At 38.9% G+C, this 19146-nt stretch overlaps 1 protein-coding gene across 1 annotated transcript in view; it reads right to left on the bottom strand.

Moving 5' to 3' along the window:
• SYNE1 (spectrin repeat containing nuclear envelope protein 1) overlaps positions 1–19146 on the bottom strand; it is a 606430-nt gene that overhangs the window by 462801 nt on the left and 124483 nt on the right. The window contains exons 10-14 of the mRNA XM_060205315.1: positions 18996–19105; positions 15640–15690; positions 12485–12592; positions 6733–6870; positions 5084–5248 (exon numbers count right to left, since the gene is read on the bottom strand). Of these exons, the coding sequence (XP_060061298.1) occupies positions 5084–5248; positions 6733–6870; positions 12485–12592; positions 15640–15690; positions 18996–19105 (572 nt within the window). The remainder of the gene's footprint in view (positions 1–5083; positions 5249–6732; positions 6871–12484; positions 12593–15639; positions 15691–18995; positions 19106–19146) is intronic.

Below are 19146 nucleotides of genomic sequence, written 5' to 3'. Positions count from 1 at the left end.
AGCTCAGTGATTAAAGCAACATGGGTTGTCAGTTAGGACCTTAGACAAGGCATTTGACTTCTTTGTCCCTACAGTTTGCTTACTCATCTGTAAAATTCTGATAATAATGCTTATTTTGTGGTCCGGGAGGTGGCGCAGTGGATAAAGCATTGGGCTCTCAAGCATGAGGTCCTAAGTTCAATCCCCGGCAGCACATGTACCAGATTGATATCTGGTTCTTTCTCTCTCCTCCTATCTTTCTCATGAATAAATAAATAATTTTTTTTAAAAAAAATAATGCTTATTTTATACCTCACATGTAAGAGCTGAGCAAAATAAAATACATAAGACTGAAAATTGAAACTCAACTAGATAGTCTGTTACAACTATCATTGCATCTTTCTAGAATTCCAAACAGTAGGAGACAAGGAAAACAGAAAAGATAGTAACAGTGGATCCTGATTTTCTGAATAAGTATGAGCCCATAGATATTAGGCCTTCTACAACTTTAATTTAAAACTCTGGTGGAACCATTCATTCAGTGATCTCTTTGGGATAATGTGTTTTTTTAAAAATGACATGAATTTTTAGACTCTATGTATTCAAGTAAAAAAATATTAGTGGTATGATGAAAAAATGTGGAGAATGCATTTGCTCTGTTCATACATTTTGGTACCTGTTCATTAACCATTTGGTCCTGCTTTATATCTTGCCATCTTTCAGCCACCAACTTGCAGCTAGCATGATTCCATCCTGACTTCACTGGGCAGAAGACCTCACCAATGTGTCCTGGAACCTTACCTCTCCAGAGCCCTGCCCCACTAGGGACAGACAAAGACTGACTGGGGAGTATGGACTGACCTTTCAATGTCCATGTCCAGCAGAAAAACAATTACAAAGGCCAGAACTCTCACCTTCTGCACCCCAAAAAGAATCTGGGTCCATACTCCCAGTGGGGGAGAAATAGTAAGGGGAAGATGACCAGAGGGCTCTGAAATCCAACTCCATCAAGACCCGGAGAGAGAAGAGGGAAAAGAGAGGGACATTTGGATGTGGAAATCCATTTATGTAACTTGGAAAGGAAGAGAAGATGGGGACCCCCCCAGAAAAGGGCAGTGATCTACAAATATAGACAGTTTACAACCTAGGAAAAGTACTGCACTTCACAATAGAGGGACTGGGGATTTAGAACTTTGGTGGTGGAAATGGTGTGGAATTATGCCCCTGTTAACTTGTAATTTTATAAATCAATATTAAATAACTAGAAAGTAAATGATAAAATAAAGTATAGTAATCGGGAAAAATGTAGGGAATATAGAAAACTAGTTATTCTGGATTTTTTAAACTCTAGATATAAACAGCATGTTTCAGAGGTTTTGAACATTAGTTCTCATTTTATTAAGCTGAGATGGAAGATGATACTTCCAAACACGTTTGGTTACATCCTAATGAGTTCTATACTGTAGTTTAAGTTATTGCTTCCAAGTGAGCCCAAATACTAGCACAGAATAATGACACCACATAGATGGACCGATCTTTCTGATAAGAGTTTTAGTGATCTCAACCATCATTTGAATTTCTTACTTCCTCAAAATTTAGCATACTGTATGCGCCCATTAAATAAATTTTTGAATGAATGCAAATCAAATTGTAATTGACATACTTATTTATTTTGCTGCCAGAGTTATCCCTAGGGCTTGGTGCCAACATATCCTCTATTACTGGCAGCCAATTTTTCCTTTTTTTTTCCCCCCCCTTCTTCTTTCTAATTTTGATTAGATCAGACAAGGAGAAATCGAAAGAGGACAGGGAGATAGAAAGGGAGAGGGACAGACACCTTCAGACTTGCTTCACTGTTTGTGAAGCAGACCATTTGCAGGTGAGGAGCAGGGGCTCAAACCCGCGTCCTTGCACCTGGTACTATGCTTAACCGAGTGTGCCACTGCCCAGTTCCCGACATCACTTCTATATAGAGACAGAGAAGGTAGAGAAACAAAATGAGAGTGAAAGAGGCCACAGCACCAACTCTTCCTTCAATGCAGTGGGGTCCAGGCTCAAACCTGGGTCACGTACATGACCAAGCAGCACCCTATCCAACTGAGCTACATTACCAGCCCAAGTTTGTAGCTGACAACAATCTCCCTTGATGACTTTGCAAAAAACAACAACAACAACAAAAAACCAAACTCTTCCTCAGTAAAAAGATAATTCCAGAACTCAGGAAATGTATCTTCAACTGGTTTTCTTTATCATGTACTGTTATTTGCTTACTACTATGCCTTTATCATGTTCCCCGAATTTATCTTTACTGTTTTTTTAAACCTAGAATGAGCTATAAATTAACAGCTCTGTTACATCAATCTGCAGCAAATTTATATTGCAGAACAGCTTCACTATGGTAGAGTATTTAAGTCTGACATCACTGTTTTAAATATTATTGATTGATTGACTGATTTTTGAGAGAGAGAGAGAGAGAGAGAGATCATAGCACTGAAGTGGTCTCTCTCTCTTTTTCTCTCTCTCTCTTTGTTATCTTTATTTATTACTTGATAGAGACAGAGAGAAATTGAGAGGGGGAGACAGAGAAGGAGAGAGACAGAGAAACACCTGCAGCCCTGTTTCACCACTCGTGAAGCTTTCCCCCTACAGGTGGGGGCCAAGGGCTTGAACCCAGGTCCTTGTGCACTGTAATATGTGTGCTTAACCAGGTGTGCCACTATCCGACCCCTGACATCACTGTTTTTTTTTATTTCACTGTTTTATAATGACACATACACAGTGTTTCTCAAACAATGCATGTCTGATCACGCAGTAAGATTTTTAAAAAATGTCACATATGACTAAGAAGTCATCTAGGCCTACTCACACCTTAGCCCCTAGTAGGATATCAAAGCACAGACAACTCAGAGCCCATATGCACTTTGCATGTGATTTAGAACCCCAAGGTAATTCGGTTTGGATGAAATATCCACATCAGTTAAAATTATTTCAGAAACTGTGAAGCTGTGACACAGTCTTGCCAGTCAACATTTCCCCAAATTAAAAAAAAAAGTTTCCACTGTTACACGCTTTGTATGAAGAAAAACATATGTAATAGAGTTTATGCTGAATTGCTAATTGGTTAAAATGGTTATTACCTGTAGGTGGGGGAGATAATGTAATAGTTACGCAAAAAACTTTCATGCTTGAGGCTCTGAGGTCCCAGGTTGAATCCCCAGTTCCACTATAAGCCAGAGCTGAAGAGTGTTTTGATTTAAAAATCAAAAACAGTATTACTTGTGTAATCCTGTTTTATTCACTTTCCTGGGCATGTGAGGTTCCCCTGCTCCCAGTTCTTTTTTTTTTTTTTTTTTTAATTTAGATAACTACACACAGAGCAAGAAAGAGAACCAATAAATATGAAATTGCAAAAAAAAATTAGAAGTAATCAAACTGCTTCTAAGACTAGTGTAAATGGGGTCAGGTGATGGCACACCTGGTTGAGTGTAAACATTATAGTTTACACTCAAGGACCAGGTTCAAGGCCCTGGTCCCCACCTGCAGGGGGAAAGCTTTGCTAGTGGTAAAGCAGGGCTGCAGGTGTCTCTCTGTCTCTTTCCCTCTCTATCACCCCTTTCCCTCTTGCTTTCTGGCTGTCCTATCCAATACATAAATAAAGATAATACAAAAGTTTTTAAAAAGACTAGTGTAAACTATAGTGGCTATCTTTGGGAGGTGGAGGGTGAGGACACAGTTCTTTGTTCGGGGTTGTATGGAACTAAATCATGTAATCCTACAATAATAACTGCTAGATGAATAAACAAAATGAAATAAATATTGTCATGCTAAGGCTCTGAAGATCCAGATTCAATTAATTCCCAGCCTCCCCCCCCCAAAAAAAAAAAGAAAAGAGGTAGAGAGAGGTACCACAACAATACAACACTGCAAGTTTTCTGCGGTGTCAGTCTCTCCTACGTAGTTCCAGGGCTTAAACCTGGGTCCTGGTTATGCAAAGGCAACACCATACCTGGCGAGTTATTTAGCTAGATTTTCTTTAATTTAAACTTCTGGGGAGTTCAACCTGGATATGATTATGTCTTTGAGAAACCTTGACCTGGGTCAACCACAGAAAAAAATGCTGAGACTTGAACTTTTAGGAGACAGAGCTCTGGATTCACAGATCCAGATTTTATATGTGATTCTAAAGATGGAACCAATTTCCAAAGTCATTTTTTCTCTACAAAGCAGATTCTAGGGAGTTCTTCATCCCCACCACCACCACCACCACCACTCACTGGAAAAGAAAGCTGGATCAGGGAAGAGAGTAGCTCCCAAATATGGGAAAGGTGTATAAATATTGTTCACTGTAATCCCCATCGATGTGATGTGATCTGGGGCTCATATTCAGCTTAGGAGCCTCTGTGACCTCTGTATCCCTGTCGATCTGAGCTCACATTCTGTGGTCATGAGTAGGAACATTCCATGCTGCCCCAATATCGACCCATCTTCCTCAGGTGTAGCACAGAGTATGTTGTCCAGCCTCCCTTCGGAAGATGTAACATGATGGGTCTAGACCTCAAATAAACCCCCTCTCCATTGTTTACAGTCATCTCTATCAGGAACAACAAAATAGACCCTTTTGTGGGCCCCCACAGGACCTTGCCCTCAACTTGGATCCACAACAGTAGAGAATGTCAGCTGTCCCCTCTCCTCCGTTTGTCAATGACAATTCCAGTGGATTTAGTTCCCTTAGCACTGTCCAAGAGCTTTTTAGTAATTTTTTTCACCTGTAGTTATCTTTATTTCTTTTGCTATGCTATTTTTTTTTCAAAAGACAAATTCCTAGACAATACATATTTGCATAATAGTGTGATTGACCACTGGTCCTAGATCTTATCCCTGGCTCCATCCTCAAAGTTAGACTAACAATTCCACTGGCATTGTCATTAACAAACAGAAGAGAGGGGGCAGCTGACTGAAGCCTAAGAAGGTCCAACGGGTATGTCTGAAGCTGTTAGGAGGGTGCCTGGGAAAAACCAGGACATCACAAGTACTGGATTGGGGTGAGCTGCTTCCTCGCATCTGGGACTGTTATCCTGAGAGCCTCATCAATCAGAATCTGTACCTTATGCTGTTCCAGTTTCTGCTGTATTGTGTTAGCTGTATCCTCATGGACCTGTTGGATGGCTATCTCCTCTCTTAGAGCCACTTCTGCTCTGTATAACCAGGCACCTATGGTGCCCAGAGGTGCAGGAAGAGATTTATCAAGCTGTCTGTGCCAGTCGAAGAGCTGAAATTCAAAGAGTACAAAAAACGGGATATCACGGACACAGAAGACAATATGCCAACCGCCCCGCCATGACTGTAAAGCCTACATGTAATTCCCAGTTCATAATGCTAATTCCGTTGTATCAAGTGAGGAAGCGTCTATGTCCTTACTGTGAGGCCCTGAGGGTGGCGAGGAGATTCCAGTTACAAATGGATTTTAAGAAAACTTGAAGTTATCACTGAGAGGGGGCCAGCAGTAGCACAGCAGGTTAAGCACACGTGATGCTGAGGTCTTAGGATCCCGGTTCCAGCCCCCAGCTCCCCAAATGCAGAGAGTCACTTCACAAGTAGTGAAGCAAGTCTGCAGGTGTCTGTCTTTCCCTCCTCTCCCGATTTCACTATGTCCTGTCCAACAGTAATGATAATAACAACAAGGGCAACAAAATAGGAAGAAAAAAAAAAGGCCTCCAGGAGCAGTGGATTCATAGTGCAGGCATTGAGCCCCAGAGACGACTCTGGAAGCAAATATATATATATATATCACCTAGAGATGGAAGGGTATTGTTGTATTGTTGGGAGCTTCAGTGATTTTCTTCTCATGGAACTAGTGCAAAATACCCATCAATTCTCAGTTTGGCTCCAGTTGAATGGGAAGGAATTGGGCCTGCGGACATGTTCAACAGACAGGTTGCATTGTCACGGCCATGTGAAAACCAGCTAATGTGTATCCTTTCACATTCCCCACAGCAGAGGACCAGAAAAACTAGGACAGAGACCTCTCTGGTGAGAGATGAGCAGTAGGGATTATTTCAATCTCAACATACTTCTCTAGTCATCTCTCCATTTCTGCCATTCTAATACCATCCCCTCACTAACTGGAATGCCAGATGAAATGGTTTGAGGTGCTTAGTGATAACCCTATTCTCTCATAGAATTTATGGGGGAAAAAGATCATCAGATGAAGAAAGTAGGGAAGTCAAGGGCAAATATTTCCAGGGGTGACTGAAGTTTCAGCAGTTTGATGTCTTTATCTTTCAAGGCTGCAGTCTCCCTTCAGATTCATAAAAGACCAGGCAAGATGTGTGGGAATTTAAGACTATTAAACTAAGCATGAATAAAGAAGATTATTAATATCTGATGAAATGTGCTGATGGAATATGGAGTGGTGTTCACGTTTCATTTTTGGAAAAGGCAACTCTTGCACCAAACAACTCAGAGTTAAGCTGTGTGAGGTAAGAAGTAGCCCAAGTGACCATCTGGGATTTAATCTATGATCTAGTTAGTCAACAGTGATGTGATGGTCCAGACAGGAAAGGTAGGAAAAGAGTTGTTCAGCCAAGCACTTCCAAGGAAAAGCTTGATAAAAGGGCAAAGAGTGACTCATAATTAGGCTTTCTCTATCTCAGGCCGAGGCAGCAAGGCCTGGTGCGCTCACACGGATGATGGGAAATATTCTTGACTAAATCACATAAAAAGTATCATGAAATTAATGGAAGAAAAACTTACCCTAGAGGACACTCTGTCCCAGGATTGCTTTACCAGTGCTTGGTCAAGTGTCAATTTACCATCTCTGTGTAATGGTTGAATTAAGTGCTCAATCTGTTTCCTTTTCAGTTCATACTGAACTCTGAAGTGCTTAAATGACTAAAAGAGGAAAAACAGCAACAGCATGGCAATAAGTCAAAAACAGCAAAAGCTGAGGAAATCACATTTCCTAAATAACAAGCATTCTCTTTGGACGGCTCTCAATTGTTATTGTTAATAACAATGTCAGTCATGGTACTGATAGCGGCTCTCCTCGGCTTCTCTCAATAACCATACAACATACTGTAGGCAGTGGGGCAGAACTTTGGTGGTGGTTGTGATATAAAACTATACCCCTGTAGTCTTATAATCACTATTAAATCACTCATGGAAAATAACCCTGCAACACAGACAGGTTGCATTATCATTGCCATGTGAAAGCCAGAGATTATTTACTTGGTAAGGATAGCTGGTAAAGACTAATATACATGCCAGTCTATACTTAACAGGGAAATATAGTAAACAAATTTACAGATCATGCTAATACTCAAAACAGTTGTTTTACTTCAAAGTATCTATCTATCTATCTATCTATCTACCTATCTATCTACCTATCTACTTATCCATCCATCTGATCTTTAACCAGAGCACTTAACTCTGTGGTGGTGCAAAGGACTGAACATAGGACCTCAAAGTCTTAAGGATGAAAGTCTTTTGAAAAACTGTGATGTTATCTCCCCAGCTCCCCAAGCAATTTATGAATAGAAGCTGCATATACTGAAATAATACTAAGGTAAAGATATCTACATTTGTATTGGAATAATCCTCTATAAAGACTTCATGTTGACTGAAATAAGCCAGATAGAGAAGGATGATTATCTTATCACAAACAGATGGACTCTTAGAAACAAAGCAAAGGATGGGGAAGGTACTATAACATTCGTGCAAAAAAAAAAAAACAAACTTTTATGCCTAAGGCTTTGAATTCCCAGGTTCAATCTATCACACCACCATAAACCAGAGCTGAACAGTACTCTGGTGAAATAAATTTATATATATATACAATCTTGATTCCCAACCAACACTAAACGTCAAGGAAATGTGGAAAAGTATGGGGCAGTGAAATGTTCACGAGGATAGTGGGATCCTTTACCATGATCCAGGTTTAAACCTTGGGCCCCACCTCACTGAAGGAAGTTTCAGTGCTGTGGTCTCTTTCACAGTGTGCTGCAGACCTGCTTCACCTGCTTCACCACTTGTGAAGCGACTCCTTGGAGGTGGGGAGCCCGGGTTGAGCCCGGCTCAAACCAGGGTCCTTGCGCGGTTCCTTGTGCTTCATGCCATATGTGTTTAACCCGACCCCATCTACCAAATAAATAAATAAATAATTTTTGAAGAAATAAAGCAAAATAGAATAGAGGATCTTTGTGTTGTCTTCTACCTCAGTGGACAATAGTCTACAGCAGTAGTTTTGGGACACAGAAAGAGGAAGAGAGGACCACTAGGGGGAGTTTGAGCACATGGGCCCCTGTGGTGGAGGGTGAGATGCAGTGACACCAAGTTAGTAATGTATGGAAATGTATCTTTCTGCCAACCACAATCCTGTGATAACGTAAATGTATCTTCCCGTGATAACGTAAATGTATCTTTCTGCCAACCACAATCCTGTGATAACGTATAATATGATAATTCTGAAAGTTAGCTTGGGCTGGGCAGCAGCATACCTGGCTGAGCACACATGTTAACAATTCACAAGGACCCAGGTTCAAGCCCTCAATCTCCATCAGTAGGGGAAACATCATAGTGCTTCAGACCTCTCTCTCTCTCTCTCTCTCATTTCCCTCTCAATTTCTGTCTCTATCCAGTGTATATATATATATATATATATATATATATATATATATATGTGGCTTACTTAGTGAAATCCATTTACATAATATGCCTTTGCTTTACTTTCATAGGACTACTAATATTAAGCATCATGACATCTTGTCACAATAATGTTAATTAACATAAAATTTATACTCGTATATGAAACCACAGAAGCTTAAGAACTTTAAAAGGAAAATGGTTTGAAGTACTATTTGCCATATGACAATACATTAACACATCCTAAAATATGACTCCAAATACAAATATGAATTTCACCAAAAATGAAACCGTATGAGTGAAAACCACATTGGTCCTGCAAAATCCACATATAGAAAATCTGAACGCATTTCTAAGTAGTAGACTAAACCAACGTGTAAATGCACATGAAGAACACTGGGGGGAGATGCTGAGCGCTCATGGTCTCTCCCATTTCTTAAGAGTTTCATGCAGTTCAATATACCACAACTGTACAGCTGCGTCAAATTCATTCCACAGAATTTTATGAATGGAAAATCTCCTACTTATTGGTGAGTAGAAATATAAAGTGCAGATGAACAAAAATGTCTCCATATGGGCTTTAGATGTTTTATAACCCAATTTAAAAAGATTGGTGATCATCTTTTGTTGGAATGGAATGTCTCTATTTAGTACTTTCTTTTCATTCATTCTTTCCTTCCTTCATTCTTCCTTTCCTCCCTCCCTTTCTTTTTTTAAATTGCCATCAGGGTCATTGCTGGACTTCAGTGCTGGCACTATGAATCCCAGTAAGCAACCTACCCCCTGTTCTCCTTTTTCTATTATATTTGATAGAACAGAGATAAATTGATGGGGGGAGACAGAGAGGGATAGAGAAAGATAGACACCTGCAGACCTGCTCCACAGTTTGTGAATCGTCCCCCTGCAGGTGGGGGCTCGAACCCAGATCCTTGTCCATGGTAATATGTGTGCTTAATCAGGTACCACCGCCCAGGCCCCCCATCCTGTTATAATCCTTGGTTTCCCTCATATAAAATAATATCTGTACCAGCGGTAAATTTGTGAATTAGAATCTATTTTTCTTAAGTTATGCTAAAACTAAAACTCACCAGCAAGTTAAAAAAGTGTAATCATTCAGTTATTACCAGTCTACTTTTTAAGATAACTTTATTCAGGGACTAGTGGTTTATAGTCCAGTTGCTGGCATACTGGTACAATTTCCCATCTCACCAAGACAGGTGTCTCAGCCACCACTCGGGTCCTTTACTACCATCATGCCCCACTTACTGATATACTAAGTTGCAGGTTGGGAAGAAAGGGTGACACTGTGTGTCAAAAACAAAAAATGACAAACATAAAAGCACACCTGTTATCACTCCACCAAGTTCAGCAAAGATAATAATGATAGAATCACTCATCTAACTGTAGTCATGAGTTATAGATATGCATATGTAAAACTCATACACTAAGGCCATTGTCTGTCCTGTTGAAGGTCTCATATTATTGCACCTTTTTCATTTTTTTTTACCTGTTTCACTTTTAAATTTTATTTATAAAATAAAAAATATTGACAAGACCATAGGATAAGAGGGCACAATTCCACACAATTCCTACCACCACAGTTCTGTATCCCATCTCCTCCCTTGAAAGCTTTCCTATTCCTTATCTCTCTGGGTCATGGACCCAGGATCATTATGGGGTGCAGAAGGTGGAAGATCTAGCTTGCACCTTTTTTTTTGTAGCACAATTCTTGAAATAAAATTTAGACTAGACTATATTCTAATTTGTCACTCACCAGCACACATCATTTTAGCAGGAAAATGTTGATGCCACAGAGAGTAAATCACAATTTAATTGGAAAAATCTGTTATCAGACTTTGTGCTTTGTAAACAGAAATTGGAAGAAAAAAAATCTAATTAATGATAATACTGCAAAACTGATGCAAAACAGTAACAGCAGTATCAAAGCCCTGGGTTTGGTGGAAAGGCAAAGTACTGAATGAAGCTGCTTCTCAGGATGCGTCACTCTGAATGTTCATGTCACAACGTTTTATTAAAGTCATCTTATTTTCTAGTCATTTGGCACCAAAGTTCTTGGTGGTGGTGTTTGTGGTTGCTGTCGTTATGCTATATGTACAAGATCATGAGTTCTATGAAAGCAAGTGATCACCAACATGGTGATCCGGGCCTTCTGGAAGCAGCCCAGAAATGCCCTGAAGCCTCGTTATTCTTCAAATAATCTGGACACACTGAAATCTAAACCTACCTATTCACACAGCAGCACAATTGTTAGAATATACACAAACTGCAGACAATGAACATCATTATTATTATTTTTGCCTCCAGGGTTATTGCCGGGACTCAGCGCCTGCACCACGAATCCACTGCTCCTGGAGGCCATTTTTCCTCCTTTTGTTACCCTGGTTGTTTTACCATTGTTGTCGTCATTATTATCGTTGTTATTGATGTCGTTGTTGTTGGATAGGGCAGAGAGAAATGGAGAGAGGAGGGGAAGACAGAGAGGGCGGGGAGAAAGAGACAGCTGCAGACCTGCCTCACTGCCTGTGAAGTGACGCCCCTGCAGGTGGGGAGCCGGGGGCTCAAACCAGGATCCTTCTGCAGGTCCTTGCGCTTTGTGCCACGTGCACTTAACCCATTGTGCTATCATCCAAGCCCCTGAACATTAATTTTGAAGGTTTTCCTCGCTGAGATTTCTATGATTAAACACAGATTAAATTAAGTACAAGAATATTACTCATGCCGAGATTACACAGGCCCCTGTTCTAAATATGAATAGGCATGGGCCCTAGGGCAGATCAATGGGGTTTACAGTTAATGACGTTTATATACTTTTCCCATATTTGGGAGCTCCTCTCTGCTCTGACCCAGCTGTTTAGTCCTATCCTCAACTCTGACATCATCTTTCCAGATTATACTTTTAGCCCACCTGCATGTCAGCTGTTGGACTAAGGCAAAAATTAGTAAAGTTAGAGGCTCCTTAGAATATACCTAAAATAGACTTCCAAGCTTTTTCCAACATAAAACCCCAAATCTCATCTGTTATATTCCTACCTTTAGGTTCCTTATTATTAAACAATTTGCTCTGAAGTATATATATTTGCCTCGAAGGTTATAGTTGGCGCTTGTGCCTACACTATTGATCTACTACTCCTAGAGGCCATATTCCCCATTCTGTTGCCCTTGTTGTTATTGCTTTTGTTGTTGTTGGACAGGACAAAGAGAAATAGAGGAGGGGAAAACAGAGAGGGGTAGAGAAAGATATACACCTGCAAACCTTCCTCACCCCTTGTGAAGTGACTCCCCTGCAGGTGGGGAGCCAAGGGCTCTAACCGGGATCCTTAGGTCCCTGAGCTTCGAGCCACATGCACTTAAGCTGGGGCACTAGAACCTGGTCCCCTGCTTTATATCTTACTGCTTCTCAGCCACCAAGCTGCAGATGATACCATGATGCCAACCTGACTTCCCTGGGCAGATGGCCTCACCTATGTGTCCTGGAACCCCACCTCTCCAGACCCCTGCCCCACTAGGGAAAGACAGAAATAGGCTGGGGGGGGGGGTATGGATCCACAAGTCAAGGTCCATGTCCAATGGAGAAGCAATTACAGAAACTAGACCTCCTACCTTCTGCACCCAGTAAAGATTTTTAGTCCATATTCCCAGAGGGATAAAGAATAGGAACACTTCCAATGGAGAAGACAGGATATGGAACTCTGGTGGTGGGAATTGTGTGGAATGATGCATCTCTTAACTACTACATCCTACAATCTTGGCAATCATTGTTAAATCACTAATAAAAATTGTGAAAAGTAAAAGAATATTAATCATTCAATGTATTTAAAAACTGAAATACCATTTTATACATTACCTGATACTTATCATGCAAGTTTGATTCTGCCACCTGGGCTCTTGTCAAATCTCTTTCAAATTGATCTATCCAAACTTTCGTTTCCTTCAAAATTAGCCTGTCTTCTCTCTAGAAACCAGTAAACATTACAATTTTATTAGTGTTTGTGCATGTCTTTAACTGCTGATTAATACCAGACTGACCTTAGAATAAATAAACATTAAGTAATAAGTTCCAATTGTCTGATTATTTCCCCTCCTCATCCCACTTGGAGACTAAGAAACAAAATATTAATCCTAGAGAAATATCCAGATTATTTTGCTGAATGCTGAAATTAACTGTCTTCATTTCCCCCCTCAAAAAAAGAAACTAACTTAATTAAGACAATGTGCTCAAGAAGGAATGCCTTACATCTAAAAATGCTCAGAAATAGAAATTTTTGGTGTGGGGTGGAAATATTAGAATTGTGATTTCTTCTTAACTCAACAACTTAGAAATTCAGAGGATTAATTTGGGTGAGATTTTTTTTTTTACTGAATTTGAGACATAACTGACAATAATATCAGATTACTAATGTATAGAATCATTTTTAATTGTTTTATTTCCAAAGTTTTCTTCTAAGTGCATTTCAGCTATGAAGGGAGGGGGAGTTTACACTTTTTTCCCCAGTATTTTCAGAGCCATTCAAGCACTGACTTCATGAAGATATCCCAAGTTTTCACGAATATGTCTAGAATGCTGTAAATGATAAAGTGGAGGCTGAGTGGGGCTCATCTGGCAGAGCACACACATTACCAGGCACAAGGGCTCAGGTTCAAATCCTCATTCTTCAGTGGGAAGTTTCACTAGCAGTGAAACAGTGCTGTAGGCGTCCTTTCTATTCTCTCTGCCTCATCTCTAGAAAAAGAAATGGGGTGGGGGTACCAGAAGTGGTGGGGTATCATCCAGGCACCCGTCCCCAGCAAAACCTCGGATGGAGGGAAAAAGAATGCCAAAATTATCATTCATATAGTTAACACCACATTGTGGCTCTTCCATAAAGTTTTCAAATACAGCATCATGGTGAATGAATATGGGCCTGTGGCATAGCTGAACAGACTCTATTGATAACTGAGTGTCAATGTAGAAAAAAGTGCTGACTGTGGATGCATGTAAAACTGGCTTAAAAGTCTAGTTCTGGGCAGGGGTAGATAGCATAATGGTCATGCAAAGAGACTCTCATGCCTGTAGCTCCAAAGTCCCAGGTTCAATCCCCTGCACCACCATATATCAGAGCTGACTAGTGTTCTGGTAAAGAAGAAGGAAAAAAATATTTAAGTCTAGTTCTGGCATGTATTATCTCTGTGGTCATGGTATACATGTATACACACACACACACACACACACACACACACACACACACTCACTCACTCACTCACTCACTCACTCAACCTCTCTACTGTTGTATCATCATTCAAGGGTACATCACACAGTCCATTCATGGTTTGGGGATAATAGGTTAAAACCTTTGTAGCACACCTCCTGTAGAGACTGGCAAATGATCCTATCATTCACTAGCTGGTTTCCCTTACTACTACCCCCCATCACAAATTCCCTGTATATTTTTTCTCCCAGCTTAACATAAGAGTCTGGCATCCACTGAATTCTAATCTATATTATGGTAGTATAGACAATAGATCATTGAAAAAAATGAAACAGAAGTCCAGAAGTTTGACTTCTTCTGTGGTGAACCTTTACAATCAACAGAATATAATCATGACATAGAATATATTGGTTGTGACTTCTGTACACATAAAAGTGTCCACATAAAAGTGCTCTAAGGTGTAGCAATTTTTATATGCAATAGTCTCCTTCGTAAGAGGAAAATAATGTACAAGATGAGGCAAAATATCTGGATGTCTAGAACTCATTTATTCTACTAGATTTTCTGCAGCTGGTAACTTTGGAAAGATAAGGGAGCCTATCTGCGTAAAGTGAACCACCTACATACCAAGTAGTTAAACTCGTTCCCACTATTTTCCTTCTAATCTCTTTCTCTATTATTTTTTTCTCTTTTCCTTTCTGAAATTAACCTTTACTTTCTTTTTCTCCTCTTACTATTTCTTCTTTCGCATGCAAATACGCACATCACATATTTTTAGCATGTTCATGTGAACATGAACTCATGCCTCATTGAGTATGAGACAAAAATTAACATTTGATATAAATCAATTATGTCTAAAATTTTATCTCAGTGTTTATATTAGGTTGGTATTACTTGATTCATAATCTTAAGTTTAAATGGGATATAATGAAGTACAGAGAGCCTTGAGGAGACAGCGTAATGGTGATGCAAAAAGCTTTTCATGTCTGAGGCATAAAGGTCCCAGGATCAGTCCCCCAGACAACCATAAGCCAGAGCTGAGCTGTGCTCTAGTATATATTAAATAAAAAGAAGAAAATGTGGAGAAACTGACATAAAGGTTAACTTAGGTAAAAGAATTTGTGAATATTATTTTTTTATTGGGAAGCTAAAGGTTGACAGTTTCTGGAACATAGGTATACTTTCTTATCTCCCCAAGATAGGTGTCTGCAAAATTCTCTCAATCTCCCTCCAACTTAGGTCCAAAAATGGGGCGAGGATATGGATATAATATTCACCAGAGACAAGAGCCAAAGGGTCAAGACATATATGAAAATGATCATTATTTTTGAGCAGTAATCATGTGTCATACTTTACTAAATCATGTGACATAACATTGAACAGAAGATATGTATGAGAATTCAGGACAAAATAATCATATACCTACCTTCCTCCCGCTTATGACTATGACAAATCGATTAGTTCTTGCTAGCTATTTTAAGACTATACAAATACATTTTTTATTTTCCATGTCACATATAAAGAAATGAGTTATTATAGCTTTTTCTTGTTGTGAGTACTATTAAGTTGATTAGAAGTATATCACATTGTAATTTATGATTAGTGGGGAGTACATGAGGGCGGTTTAGACTGTACTAAAGTTATTAGGTGTCCATATGTTATTTGCCTATTAGAAATGAAAAGGAAATATCAGGGTTAAGATATTTAAATCAGTGTATACATAAAAACAGATGCATGCAAAGCAATGCCAAATCACCTATGAAGAGCAGGGTGCTTGCAAAAGGTCATTAATTGAAAGTCACTTGAATCTTACCTTAAAATTTTGGGTAGAATTTGTAAAATATAGTAAACCTGGAAAAATTTCCTAATGGTGTGGAAAGATAACATATAGAAAAAAATAATAAAAATCAGGGGCATTACATAGGAAACAAGAAACAAATAATGGAGAGGTATCTTTTCTGTAAGTAAACAGTACCTGCAAAGTTAGAATTACTTTTAAGTTGTTTTCTTTTTTTAATTTTTTATATTATTTATTTTCCCTTTTGTTGCCCTTTTTTATTGTTGTTATTATTGATGTCCTCATTGTTGGCTAGGACAGAGAGAAATGGAGAGAGGAAGGGAAGACAGAGGGGGAGAGAAAGATAGACACCTGCAGACCTGCTCCACCGCCTGTGAAGTGACTTCCCTGCAGGTGGGGAGCTGGGGGCTAGAACCGGGATGCTTACGCCGGTCCTTGCACCTGTGCTTAGTGCCACCTGTGCTTAACCTGCTGCGCTACCGCCTGACTCCCTTAAGTTGTTTTCTTAAGGTTTGAAAATATCAAAGTGTGAAGTCCAATAACACAATGTACTTTTAGGCATTTGACATTTTTATTTTAATTTGTACTAGTTAGCTATATGTGGCTACAATATCTATATGTTTATAGATTACTATATATATATGTATATGTTCCTTTCTATATGCCTGAACAATATATATGTACAAAAATGTATAATATAAACATATAACTGCCTTAAAATATTAAATGTTTTTTAAAAACTAGTAAAATAATTATATGGAAGCAAATAATTTCTCTGTAAAATACACACGGTTTACTCATTTTTCTTCCCTATGATAATTAAGGTCATATTGTGCTTCTGAAATCAGTCAGTATTATTGGTTGCAGTGAGAGTAGCAGTAAGCAAATAAATAACTGCAAGTTTAATAGGTAAAGAAGATACATCAGAAATCCCACCTTATTGATTAATGATTGAGTGCTAGTTAGATAAAGAAGGTCTTTTACTAAGACAAAAGTGTCTTTTGATTAAACAAAGAAAGGTATAGTAGTGTCTATTGCTAGCATGTCCATTAGGTTTACAGGCAGGAGAGGTTGCTCTGGGGTAAATGGATGTTTTACATGTATCAGCCCGTGGGTTCAATGTTTGACACTGCATGGAGTGATGTTCTGGTCTGAGTCTTAGTATATCTCTTTATCAATAAAGACTGAATGAATCAGACACCCTGCAGGTGGGGAGTGAGGGCTTGAACCCTGGTCCTTCAGCTTTATGATATGTGTGCTTAACCAGGTGTGCCACCACCAGTCCAGATGGAGATTCCAGGCAGATGCTAGGCACACAGTAGGCCTATGCCACAAGTGAGAAACTCAACTCAGACACCCTCATCATATAGAAGGCATACTAGACTTACTCATAAAATGTAGAAAACATCAGCTTTCCCTATGATTTTGATAGTTAATTTCTTATCTTTCCCTAAAACCCTAATGACTCCTCAGCAACAGCCGAGGTTTGTTCTGAGAATTTCTGCTTTGTGCCTTCTGCAGTGCTTCTTAGAAGCATTTTACTTAACTCACTATGGGTGCTAAGTTGCTCTGATGTTTACTATTTGTGATTTCAATCCAAGCAATAGGCTTCCTGAAAACATGCATTAAGAACTAATGTTGGTCCAGCAAAATGCCAGGTAGGCATCATCAGTATGAGTGAGGGCAAACCAGTTGCTGCTTTTCTACTTCTTGATGAAATCACTGGCTTCTATGATTCCAACACCTTATTCTACTTTATGTCTTTAGTTTATATTGCCTCCAATCTAAGGCTCTGAGAACTTAGCTAAGATCTGAGCAATGAAGAGAAACTTTTATCCTGTCTTTCTTGATTGGGGCATTAATAGATTCCAGTATAATTGCTGGAAAATGGGTACAATTTCTCACCTCCATGTGGGTACAGGTTTTTTTAAGTTACTTATTTATTTATTTGATGTCGTCGTCATTGTTAGGACAGAGAGAAATGGAGAGAGGAGGGGAAGACAAAGAGGGGAAGAAAAAGACAGACACCTGCAGACCTGCTTTACCACCTGTGAAATGACTCCCCTGCAAGTGGGGAGCTGGGATCCTTATGCTGGTCCTTGTGCTTCGCTCCACGTGCACTTAACCTACTGTGCTACCACCCAACTCCCGTGGGTACAGTTTTTAACACATGTTCAAAATTACATCCTTAAAGATCTCTGAAGTTCTCTAGTACATTTACCTTATAATTACTCTTTAATTCAGCAGTAAATCAATCTCTCCATAGTAAGTGAAAAAAATAAACACTAATCTAAAACATTGAGGCAAATTGTAATAATCACTATTTAGTTTACTGACTGGTGTGTAAAGTGGGATGAACTTTAGGCAGGAATAAAAAAAAAAACTCTAAATTCACTATAAATCTGTATGCCCTTTAGCATAATAATACAGAATATGATATATTGGTTTATTACATACTTGTTCATAAAATCATAAAACTATGTATATTGTGATTCTTTTCTTGAAATCTATATCTCTACATATACACAGAAAAACGTTACAAAAACAAAAGACTACATTTTTTCAATTGCCAAAAGGGGAAGAAGGAAAATAAAAAAGAAAAATGCAAAACTTCTGCCCTCTGACTTCATAAGGAATAAGAACCATTATTTACCCTATTCTATAAAGGAAAGTTACTGGAATAAATGTCTAAAAAAAATAAAGCGTTGTGAATCCATACTGATCCATTCGTTTTTCTCTAAGATATGTTCTATCAGAAAGTCAAATATGAACAGTTTTCATGTTATCCCAATTTGTATCTTTCTTTATGACAATGACTCTACAATATGAAGAGTATAAATGTTATTTAAATTATTGAAAAGCTGAAAAATATAGCCATTGTGCATAATTAAAACTCTTACATGTACGTCTGTCATTTTTATATGTTTGTTGTGAATAGCAACTTACATAGTAACGTCTGAAAGTGAAAATCAATTTTTACCAAATTAAACAGAACAAGGGGACTGAAGATCTAGATGCCTCAACATTATGATGAATATGAAATTATACCAGTGCTCAATTAAGAAAATAAAAGTTTTTCAAACCTTGTATTTTAATGTCCTATTTAATGTTCAGATTTAATGTATCATTATTGGACATCTATTATTGACCATTCGTAATGTGTGTGTGTGTGTGTTTTTCTGATATGCACAACATACAAATCAGAGAAAGCTTTTCCTCCGATCTACATTTCACTCGGTGGTAGCATCTGTTCTTAGCTCAGCTGTTCTCCTCTGGAAATGCATCCCAACTAAATGTTTTGAGAACAACCTGCCTAAAACATGAGTCACTGGCATGAAGTACACTATCCACACAGGAGGACAAACACCTACTTCTTTCTCCTGCTCATCCATGCCTGTGTTGTGAATGTCGGGATAATGCTTCAGAAACTGAGCCACGTAAGTCATAATAGACTTCTCATCTGGTTTGTCCACATCAACATCTGAAAGCAAACAGAAACTAATGGAAGTAAGTAATCATTCA

Source organism: Erinaceus europaeus, chromosome 13 (assembly GCF_950295315.1).
Source record: "Erinaceus europaeus chromosome 13, mEriEur2.1, whole genome shotgun sequence".
In the NCBI taxonomy this organism is placed as follows: domain Eukaryota; kingdom Metazoa; phylum Chordata; class Mammalia; order Eulipotyphla; family Erinaceidae; genus Erinaceus; species Erinaceus europaeus.
Note: the sequence above shows the minus strand (reverse complement) of the source record. Positions and strands in the feature narration are given on the sequence as shown.